Source organism: Lygodium microphyllum, chromosome 23 (assembly GCF_053477565.2).
Source record: "Lygodium microphyllum isolate KBCC chromosome 23, Lygodium_microphyllum_v1.1.10, whole genome shotgun sequence".
Lineage (NCBI taxonomy): Eukaryota > Viridiplantae > Streptophyta > Polypodiopsida > Schizaeales > Lygodiaceae > Lygodium > Lygodium microphyllum.
In genome coordinates, this window is record NC_141157.1 from 77,828,120 (window position 1) to 77,839,227 (window position 11,108).

Below are 11,108 nucleotides of genomic sequence, written 5' to 3' on the forward strand. Positions count from 1 at the left end.
TTACTGTTGCTGGACATTCATGGAGGCTATCAACTAGGATCCGTCAAAGTATGACGCACTCTACAGCTCATACTCTCTGTCTTGGTCCTAGAGACATGGGAGTTCAAGGGTCAGTATTTCACCTTTGCACAGTATGTTTGTTACATGGCGCATCATATATATATTCAGCATTCATTATTTATCCATTATCTTCTTCAGTGTTCATTTTCTCTGACTTACCCTAACCCTAATTGTGTTCCTTATCAATCTGTGCTTTGTCATATGATTGTGTATGTTATCTATAGAAGAGTATTTGTTTACATGGTATCAAAGCTAGGTACTCACCGAAGAAACCTAGGCTTTTGATCAAATACCTCGTTATCAGAAATAGATTCGTAGAGAGAAGATGAATTTGAACGTGTCTACACCGCTTTTGTCTCCAAAACCCTCTATGCAAAGAGTGGGCTTCACAAGTTGCTCCGCAAGGATCTAACATAGGAGGAGAGGCATCAGAGCACCATGGAGTCTGAAGACCGTATGAGATAACTTGAGTCGAGTACAATCTCATTCTTATGCATCGAGCTCAACAACTATATTAGAAGGTAAATCTTTGTTATCCCCTCTAGATTCAATGCATAGACCTACTGATTTTGCAAGGACAAACACTCTACATGGGACTGGCCATTCCACTAGAGAAACCAACACAGAGTACAAGCCTTTATTTTCTGCCCCTCCATTCAATGCAGTGCCAAACATGCCTATTTATAGTTCATCTTTTCAAGTCTCTACTTCTTTGCAATATTTTAGTGATACTCGAGAGGATGAAGGAATAGTATAATCAATTCACAATTGTTTAAGTCTCGAAGAGAACCTACTTCTTTATGTAAACACAAGGAGTCCCAGAGCTCTGCAGAGCATTCTTTGCTTGGCTGCCCTTGCCCTTCTGTCGTGCCATAAAAGCCTGCTCAGAGGCTATGACATCCACACCACTATTTCTTCTTGTTTGCTCCTCCTCTAAGAGCAAACTGACCAGCTGAAGAAAAGCAATCGGCTGTGGGGCAATCCTCATGGTAAGGTTCAAGGCCATATGAAAGGCCAAGTACGAGGGCGGCAATGAATTCAATGTAGTAGATATCAACTGTGCATCTGAGTAATACTCATCGAAATTCATAAGCTCCTTATGAAAGTCCTGAATTTTGTTTAGGTGATCCTACATAGAATCACCCTCATCCATCTTCAGTGTCTCAAGCTCTTTCTTTAAGAAAGAGATATGGGTCTCATTCTTACCAGCAAACATCTGCTCCAAAGTCAGCCAGGCTTCTCGTGAAGAAGTTGCAGACCGAATGTGAGGGATGATAGACCGCTGAACTGCCAATGCAATCAGTGACAAAGCCTTTGCATCCCATGTATCCCATGCCTTTTGAGCTGCTAATCGTTGGGGTAGTGGCTGAAGTGGAGCAGGCTGAACAAGCTAAGTTGCTCGTTGTCCACATCCTCCTGGAGGAGTAGTAGGAGCCACAACTTGGGGCCTAACTTCTTCTCTGCTTACGTAGTCCCAAAGATTCTTCACAATCAGCACATTCTTCATCATGAAGGACTAGAGTGAATAGTTGTTACCATCCAACCTGTCCTCCTTGGATACATAGGTAAATACATCACCTCCCTGATTTGCCATGATAATCAATGCCAAAAAGAGTAAAAAGAGCAATGTCCAAGCTAGACCAACCTAGAAATCTCAAAATTTTCAGAAATTACAGCAAATAGGTTGCTGCAATTAGCAAACTGAAGTTCACTCTGTCAAAACTGTTTGTAATGCACGCAGTCCAAGGTGCATTTAATGCTCAGCAACGTTGTGGAAGCAAAAGGCCCAAAATTTCTTGCCCCAAGATGCTTAAAAACAGTCTATTTCAGACTGAAATCGCTCTGCATGTACCAATGTCTTCACAAAACCCAAAAGCCCCAAAATTGTTGACTGATTTGCTAAGAAATTTTTGCATCAATCGTGTCCCAGACACGTACTCAGATTGTTGTGCCTACCCGAGCAAAAATCTTTGTTCGAGAGATTAATCTGGAATAAAAAATATATTTACTTTGACAAATTGTACTCGGTGGTGTGGGAGCTGACTGGAGTCGGGAGCAATCACAATCATGCTGGTGGCAGGAGGTGCTAGTGGAGTTGGAGGCGACACTAGTCAAGCTGGAGGCGTTGCAGTCATGGTGGCTGGCCACAAGCATAGACAAAGCTGCAATTGTGTACAACAGGCGCCACACTGGCAGACTACACAAAGACCAAGGGCGCCACAGGCAGGCGGCAGGCGGCACAAGTAGGCGGAGCAACGGACGCTAAGGGCCAACTGCAAAGGGGCACCAGTACAGGGCGCGAGCGGCGCAACAAGGGCACAGACGGGCCGGTGGGCAGCTGCTCAGGCTGGCACAACGCTGGGCTGAGGGTGCTGCTCTAACTGACTTGGCAGCACTATTTGCAAGGTACTGACTGGCGCAGAAGAGAGCTGACTGCTCTGATACCAAACGTGAGGTGGAGAGGATCGAAGCTCATTTGAGAGTGCAGTAGACAGTGTGGAGAGTGAAGCACGACACCCGATGCAATAGACTAAAAGTGTAAGATGAAAGTACAAGGTAAAACCCTTAAACCTTAGGGTTGTAAGAGGATGTTCACACCCGAAGTGTGTGTAGCACTATAAGTACCCATAAATGTGTAACATAGACACATAAAATAAAGAGAATAAATCTAGGGGAAAAAACCTCTCGTACGAAGATTAAAAAGTGCCCCAGTGTCCTACTGATCACGGACACTCCTCTGTGAGCGTAGGCGTGAGTGAAATCCAACATTAACGAGTCTAACTACACTACTTGGTCAAACCTAATTAGGCATGTCTTGGACTCTTAGAACTTGGGGACATCATCCAAGGGCTGGAACCCCAACTAGACTCTCACCTTGTTCCATACAAAGTTGTCCGTTCTTGGAACGCTGGAAATGCCTCTATCACCATTGAGTTGATGCAAAGCTTACTCCAAAGTTTCATTCTCATCTACAACATTTTGACCTTGCATCAAAGGGGTGGGGACACTTGACTGACTACTAAGCAGCTTGGGATAGGACTCATCAGATAAATCTCCACCATGAGTTGTTCAAAGAATTTAGGATCGCAGACAAGGATGACCTTAAGATCAAGCTATCTAAATATCGGTGATTACTCGCAAATTCTCCCACCACAAGGGCTCCTAAGTCCCTTAACGACTAGGTCACATTATTCCTTAACAAGCTCCCTAAGAGACATTTCAATTTCATGCAGCAAGTGATTTCATAGCCAACTATGCCCCCATGCTATAACTTCAAGGTCGACCACCATGTTACGCTCGATTATTCATTCAATTCCATAGCATGTCCTCTTTAGAGGGGACTCTTATCACCACTTTTGCTGAGAGGAGGCAACAAGGGAAACACAAGAAAGCACAAAACCAAAACGAAAACTAAAATCAAAATCAAAAGCAACAAAAAAATCAATTAAGTAAATCATATGGGAGACCTAGTTTGCTATCAAACCCGCATGGCAAAATGTACCAAAAGAAAAAGGTATTGCCAACACTATCAAAAGGCTGGCCATTTTGACAACAAGTGTCCATGAAAGGCAAGAGACACCTAACCAAAACCCAATAATTAGACCCCCGCCCCTCAGTCAGTAACCCCCAACAAGGGAGGCAAGATGGTGGCAATCAAAATCAGGGGCAGTGGAGGACTCAAACCCATACTACCACCGGTCAACCATCACAACCAATTTCATTCTCAACTCCAGAGGGTATGTCTACATGGTTTGTCGAGACCACAGGCCCACCTCATATCCGTAGAGACATCAGAGGATGTGAGCTTAGTCCATATTTGCGAGCTACTTCCTAGCAAGGCGATAGCAAAGGCCCACTCTACCCGACTCTTAATTACAATCCCAAAACTCAAAATTACCAAACTTGTATTAAAAAGAAACACGATCCTAGAGAGTGTATGTGCCCCATAAGCCAAACCCTAATTTGGAAGGACCCATCCATCTATAAATAGATAGGCTACCCACCACTCAGCCTTAATCTCGTTTTTGCAGTTTGCAAGTGCCTTCTCTCTAGTACCCACACCCTGTTTGCAGAGGATATTTTAGTTTGAGCTGCTGCCCACTCTTGTCCATCATCAAGCCCCTGCTGTCCAGCACCCTACTACTGCTAGTGACTGCTTTCAACCTGCTGTTCAACCTGCATTTGCTGTGTTTATCGCTGTCATCACCCTAACCAACGTTCTACCCAAATCCATTATTGATTGCTGCTGATGTCATCAAACAGTCAGCATTTTGCTGTTTACACTCTTGCTTGTGCTCCCACATCACCCAACAACCTACCTTTTGCAGCTTTCAACCTTTGCTAGTCTGCCATGTCATCATCACTACCTGGGTTTGCTGATTTACTGTTGTCTAACTCCATCTGTCACAAATCTGGGAACACCTAAGCTGCACTTTTGTTATCAGACATTCATGGAGGCTATCTACTGCAATTTGGGATCTATCAAAGTACAACGCACTCTCCAGCTCAGACTCTCTGCCTCGATCCTAGAGGCATGGGAGTTGAGGGTCTATATTTCACCTTTGCATAGTGTGTTTGTTGCATTGAGCATCATATATATTCAGCATTCATTATTTATTCATTATCTTCATTGTTATTTGTAGACGAGTACTTCCTTACAGTTCTTTAACTTCAAGGTGAATTTCACTTCAGCTCTCTTTTTTCTCTTCTTTTGGTTCTTTTTCTCTATCGATGATGCATCTAGGGTGTTGGTTCCTGACACTAAGATGCAATCCTGCTTCACTTGGGCTCTAGTCATTACATTCAAGGGTATTGGGGTGGCATCATCACCCAGTGCTTCCATGCTAAAAAGTTCAAGTGGCACTAAAGGCACAATTGGTGAGCTAGCGGAGGAATTTCATCTGGAACAATTGTCGCATAGATGCGTGATGCCACACTCTGAACACCTTAAATCAGCCTTGTCTTTTTTAGTTTGTTTTCTCTTGGGACATCTCAATGAAATATGTACTAGGCGGCCACAAGTCAACCACAAGTCAAACAGGTGAGAGGTTCTGGAGTCCCCCCCATTCCTCAATCTCTTCCTCTCACTAAAGCCATAACTAGAATTGGTCTAAAATCCATGAGGTTAGAATACCCTTCCTTGTCATAGGTGACATACAGGTTCATGTAAGATTCTTCTTCCAATGGCTCTTCCATGACATGTATAGGTATGTCACTAGATGGATGAGTGATGATGGATTAAGGCAATCTAGGTATTCTTGTTGGATTGATATTCACGCCAGGTGCTACGGGTTTTTGCTCATTGGGTGCTAGCAGCACCAATGGAGCTCACCTCTTGTAGTTGAGTGGTCTATTCATCTAATAGAATGATTACAAGTAGTGCTGAGAGTATGGCAACCTCCTAGCCTCTAGGCAATCAACAATGCATGGCCTTGTGTCCAAATCTTCCACAATTTGTGCGAGTGTGCACTTGGGGATTGGGCCATTTGCCAGAAGGTAGTTGCCGCCACAATGAATACACCACACATGTGGTCTCATGGGTCACTTCAATTCATCCTAAAGCTTTGCGAGCTCCAACGTAAGACCAGCCATTTCTTATATGGGGTCCATGCCTTTCCCTTTGTCTTGCACATTTGAGAGAGCCTGCTCATTGTAGATTGTGGATCTTTCACTATGTATGGTGATAATGCTTGTTGATTGAATAGCCTTAGCGTCCCTTTTCTTTAGTAGGTCATCAACATGTATTGCTTCTTTGAAAACCTTGGCCAACATGTTCCTTTGCAAACTTGAATTGCTGGCTAGCACTTTGTAAAGCTCCTCATTTCTAATCCCATTAATAAACACCGTGGAGACAACATTTTGCATGGGTCTCTCAACTATTAAGATCCTCTTACAAAGACTCTGAACATGGGTAATATAGCCACAAATTTCTTCCTTGTGCTTTTAGCTCACGTTCACCAATTTGACTGTAAGATTATCTACATTCCCAACGTTCAAAAATATCTTGATAAATAGGTCCTTGAGCGCACATCAAAATCATTGTGTTCGGAGTCATCTAGGTTGGTAAGCCAAGTCCTACCCTTCTCTCCCAAACATAGCCTAAACGTTTGTGCTCATTTGTTAGAGTTTTGGAGGTTGTTGGCCTTACAAAATTATTAGAATTCGTCGATAGAGAACATTTCTTGCTTTATACTTCTCGATTTGCTTTGTGACTATGGGAATTTTTGTTTAATTCTTAGTGTTAAATACTCTTCATAGTCCGGCTAGGATTGAAGTTGCCAATGCCACACTACTTTGATCATTGGTTGAATTGTCTAGCAACAACTGCTTAGTAAAGAGTTTAGCCAGGGTGAGATTCGATTTGGGAGCTATTTCCTTGTCAGCTTTCCTCCCGATGTATGTGATGATGTTTGATGTTTGAGTTCTTGCAACTCCTTCATGAGTTCAAGAGTTGGCTTCATAATTAGGTCTTTCTTACCTTCTTATTGTGCTTTCCAAGCCCCACATTGAGTATTGTTATGTATCTAATGAGTACAAGGTCTTTGAATCAAGCCTCCAAGTTGCTCCACCCTTCGATAACTCAATGAATGTCTATTTTGACATGGTTGAAATCCTTCCTAGATCCTAATCAAAGTATGTGCTTCCCCCCACTAGGTTTCCTCAACATGCACAAATCTAGATCAGCAAGTATGTGATGATGTTTGATGTTTCCAAGGGATAGGGTGTGATCGCTATGCCTCAAGGGCTTTAGAGGCTTTGAACCTCTCAAGGTATTCTTTACGGCAATGCTTTGAGAGCATTACCTTGCAAGTATGGCTGTCTCTTTTGAGTTTAGATGCTTGTGAACCTACGTACTTGGTGGTTGGTGATTGAGAGGGCATGAAGAGAATACCCTCAAGGTATTTTGTAATGTACTACCTTAATGGGTCTAAAGCGAGACTTGTTTGTGTTATCCCTTGCTTGGTCTGGTGGTTGGGAGCTCCACAATGTAACTGGGGCCAAGGATTATGCATCCAATGAGAGATAAAGCACTTTAGGTGTTCACTCACATAATACCTCAATGATTCCTATCAAAGGGTAGGCGAGATCTCTTCGCACAACATTCCCAAATCAACAAGTTCTCTTGTTGCATGCAAGCAATGATTCTACCAAAGTAGAGGATCTTGAAGTGATGTAAGTCCAAGGTTGTAAATCACGAATTCTTAGTTGAGTTGAAGGTGCTTTATCTAGGGGTGCCACCCAATAGTTTTCTCTCTCTAGGCCAAGGCTTGGCAAGTTGGAGTGGTGAGCATGGGCTCAAATGACAACAATGCTTAGGGGACTTATGAGAGTAGGGTCACACACAACCTTAAGGCATGTATACTCAAATGTCTCAACAAGAATCGAGTCAAGTATAAACGGTCATGTATATCACATACAAATGAGAGTTAAGCTCTTTGGAAAATGCACTATGGAATAGGGTCACAAGTGATGTGATAAGCAAGTGCTTGAGGCTTGATAAAATGACCTCTTTTGTCATGTAGAAGAGGACCATTTGGTTCATGAGGTACATCATGGTTACTCAATCCTGAGTATGTGACTACATGCTTCTGACATAACTTACTCAAGGCATGCCATGTCAAGGACAACTCCATTTGTGACCTTGCATTCTCCCTCTCTCTCTTTCCTACTCTCCACACAAGCAAAAGGATAGAAGCAAGAAACAAGAAAAGAGCTCTGCAATATTGCACAACAAAAGAGTGTGATTATCCATTCATTTTGTGGTTGTCATACATGGGCTTGATTTTTGGGCACCCTACCCCTCTTTTTGGCCTGAAACTGGACTTCTCTTGTTTCATGCATGCTTTCCAATTTTAATCGGCTTTTCCGGTTTTAGTGAGCTGAAGCTCGATGCCTACGATGCCTTACTCAGAAATGCATTACAATTTGCATATGAGTTAGTCTCTCTCTAAAAAAATTACAACATGATGTCCTTCAAAAAATTGTAAGTGCCCAAAAATCGCCTTTGTCTGCTTCCACACCTTGGGCTTTTGTTCTTCTAATCTCATAATGAACCTTCCCACAAACAGCAGGTGGAAAGATCCATAATTGAGCCTAGAAATAATTGCATGCCACAATAAGCCATCACTTTTTGTTGTGCATAATGCTAGCAGCTGAATACGAAGCACAGAACAATTAATACCAGAACAGCAGCAATCAGACAGCACCCAGCAGGTAGAACCAACCAATAACAGGAGAACAGGGCAAACAGGCAAACTCTACCAGCAGCAATCAGACAGCGCAGAGCCTTGCATTGCAGATAGGGTCAACCAATATCAGGAGACCTGGACAACAAGCCAGATGACAAATCACTTTCACCTGTAGTTTTGACAGCCCATGTCATTTGCCATTACCCTGCTGCTTGCCATACCAACCGTCACATAATCAGCCTTATAATTGGATGCATCAAAATCCTTGCCTCATGTTCGTTGGTTATTGAAATCGTGAAACAACATTGTCGGTATTCTTTGCTGATTGTATCAGGTGCAGTGCAAGTGTCCAAATCCAACACTTACTAGTGTTGTAGGTGAAGCAGTGATTCACAGAAGTTTCATCAAAGACCAAAACTTATACTAGACTTTAGTACTGTATGTATTCAAAGAAGACACTTGCTGCTCGGGTGAAAATTTACGGTTACTAATTGCAGGAAGCATGCACAAGGGTGCGTGTCACCAACAAAAACCAAACGACCAGGAATGCTGGGCCACATGGAAAGAACATAACTGCTCGAGTAACAATTGAGTACACGTGCAACAGAGCAAAACCAGCTCCCCACTCACCAAAATCAATCAACCCAGGGTGGGCAAGATACAAAGCGCCTCATCCAGAATCATTTCCCCATACATGCATAACAATAGGCCAGATTTCCATCAAAAATCAATCTTTGAATCTGCCCTATATACCAGTGAAGTGGAGCCCCATCACAAGAGGTTTCAGACAAATTCACTTCCCACATTGTGAAATAGGATGACATCATGAGCTTCTGTGAGGGACGCACCACATACCTAGCTAAATGTGCTTGGGGGTAGGGGGCAAAACAAATTCCCAACATAATTGCCATTGTGCATTATGACGACATCATGAGCTTCTATGAGGGAGGCATTGCACTTAGGTGACATCATTAGTTCTTGTGAGGGAAGGACCACATACCTAGCTGGGTGCAAGGGGGGGGTGGGGCGCGGCGGGGAGGGTCCCCATGCCCAGGTGCCAGGCCTGCAGTCCCCCTGCCTCCCACTGCACCTAGCTAGGTATGCGGTACCTTGTGCTTCCCGAGTGATGTTCAACCCTATATGGACCCCAGGGTGGCAGCCCCCCTGCCTCTAAGTAGCTAGGTATGCTTCTCTCGGAACTCATAATGCTGAACGCTATACGACAACGCCAGGGAACCTGTGAAACACTTCTTGTGTGCATGTCAAGGATTACTAACCTGAGGTTCGTTCTGCTTTGCACAGGACCCAAAAGCAATCCTTGTCAAAGGAGCTTCAGTAGCGGCGCTATCAGGAGCTTCTGTCTTCGATTGTTGATCAAAGCGAGCTTCCGATGGAGAGAGGAGGAAGAGGCAACCGAACACCAAAAGCCAGACCATAGGCAGTACGCGCAGTTTAACCATAACCATCATCGTCATCGTATGATATCATCGCGGCCTTGTCCTATGAATTTTATCGCAACTTTGCGTCAGGCTCAAGCAACGCATGGAGCGCTTTTGTGCGATGATCCTTTCCAATTCATCATTTTACACGTCTGTTGCCACGCGGCGTACTGTGGCGATTCTTGCTTGGCCTCCCAATGATTGCATTCAAATTTTGGGCTGTTTCGTAGGAAAGGAGTTTGCGCCACCTGAACGTCACGACTCACGACTTACATCGAGACTTCTAACGAAGGGTGGCGTTCAAGAAAAACCTAGCTTTAATGTACAATGAATTCCAAAAATCTTTTAAAAGCTTTCAAATTTTACCAAAGTCGTATTTCTAGTTATAAATATAATAAATGTATATTAAACTATTCAGATTTCCCTTCAAAATTTTGAGTGGCCTCTCGAGATCTTAAACATTCTTTCATAGGGCTCTCGCTATGATGTATGTCGAAGGTGTCACAACCAAAGGCAATTCTAGGACTATAGCTTGATGTATGCCATGGATGCTACGCATCTAAACATGGCCTATGCTATGGGAGTGGTTAGTAGGTACACAAAAAAACTTTGGTAAGAAACATTGGCAAGTAATAAAAAGTATCATGAGATATTTGAATTACACTAGAGCTATATGCATCTTTACTATTAGTTAAGGGGAGGTTGGGGGCGGGTGCCACGTGGCAGCCCCCAGCCTCCCCACGAAGAATGGCAGGGGTGGGTGCCGCACGTCCAACACCCGCCCTCCCCGCGAAAAGGGTGCCGAGTCCCGACAGCACCTACCCGTCCTCGACCTGCACACCGCCTCGACCTGCGCCAGCCCCGGCGCGAAGGGGTGAGTCTAGGTGCAGAGCGCCTAGTATGCTTTGAGAGGAACGATGAATCTATTCCTAAATATAAATGCTAAACTTATAGGGAATGTAGACTCTAAGAGATCTACAAGAGGTTTTGCCTTTACTTTCATTGGTGGTGTTGTCTCTTGGGTTCTCGATTGCAACCATATATGACTTTATCTACCACTAGAGGTTAAGTATATGCATTCATATACACAAGATATATATACACATACTCACATGCTTATGTGATGTTAAATGGCACATGAAATGCATGCCTTATGAGAAGTGTATATATAGAAATCAAGAAGTTTTTGATTTACCATCCCTCTTTACATTGCAATGTAGATGACTTTTGGTGATAACATGCCTTTGAAAACTTAGCTTATAGCCATATTAGGCAATAAGTAGTGATTTTTTATATAAATTATAGACATATTTTTGCATTTTGAACTCTTTTATAGCCAAATTTGTTAAATTACACCCCAAAAAAGTTCACTGGTGACCATGTTGCATTGTGATAGTTGAAGTGCCATTCAATTAGCATA

General features: G+C 43.3%; 1 protein-coding gene across 5 annotated transcripts in view; it reads right to left on the reverse strand.

Moving 5' to 3' along the window:
• The window catches only part of LOC148016368 (Calcineurin-like metallo-phosphoesterase superfamily protein), a 91,755-nt gene extending 81,862 nt beyond the window's left edge, over nucleotides 1-9,893 (reverse strand). For 3 of the 5 annotated variants that reach the window (XR_015688018.1, XR_015688019.1, XM_087663602.1), the window contains exon 1: nucleotides 9,527-9,892. Coding sequence is in view for 3 of the 5 variants with exons in the window: in XM_087663602.1 (XP_087519728.1) it covers nucleotides 9,527-9,724 (198 nt within the window). In the remaining 2 variants the exon portion in view is untranslated. Of the gene's footprint in view, nucleotides 1-9,526 lie in introns of all 5 variants that reach the window. The other 2 variants (XM_087663603.1, XM_087663604.1) reach the window with 1 other exon arrangement.
• Nucleotides 9,894-11,108: the final 1,215 nt, after the last annotated feature.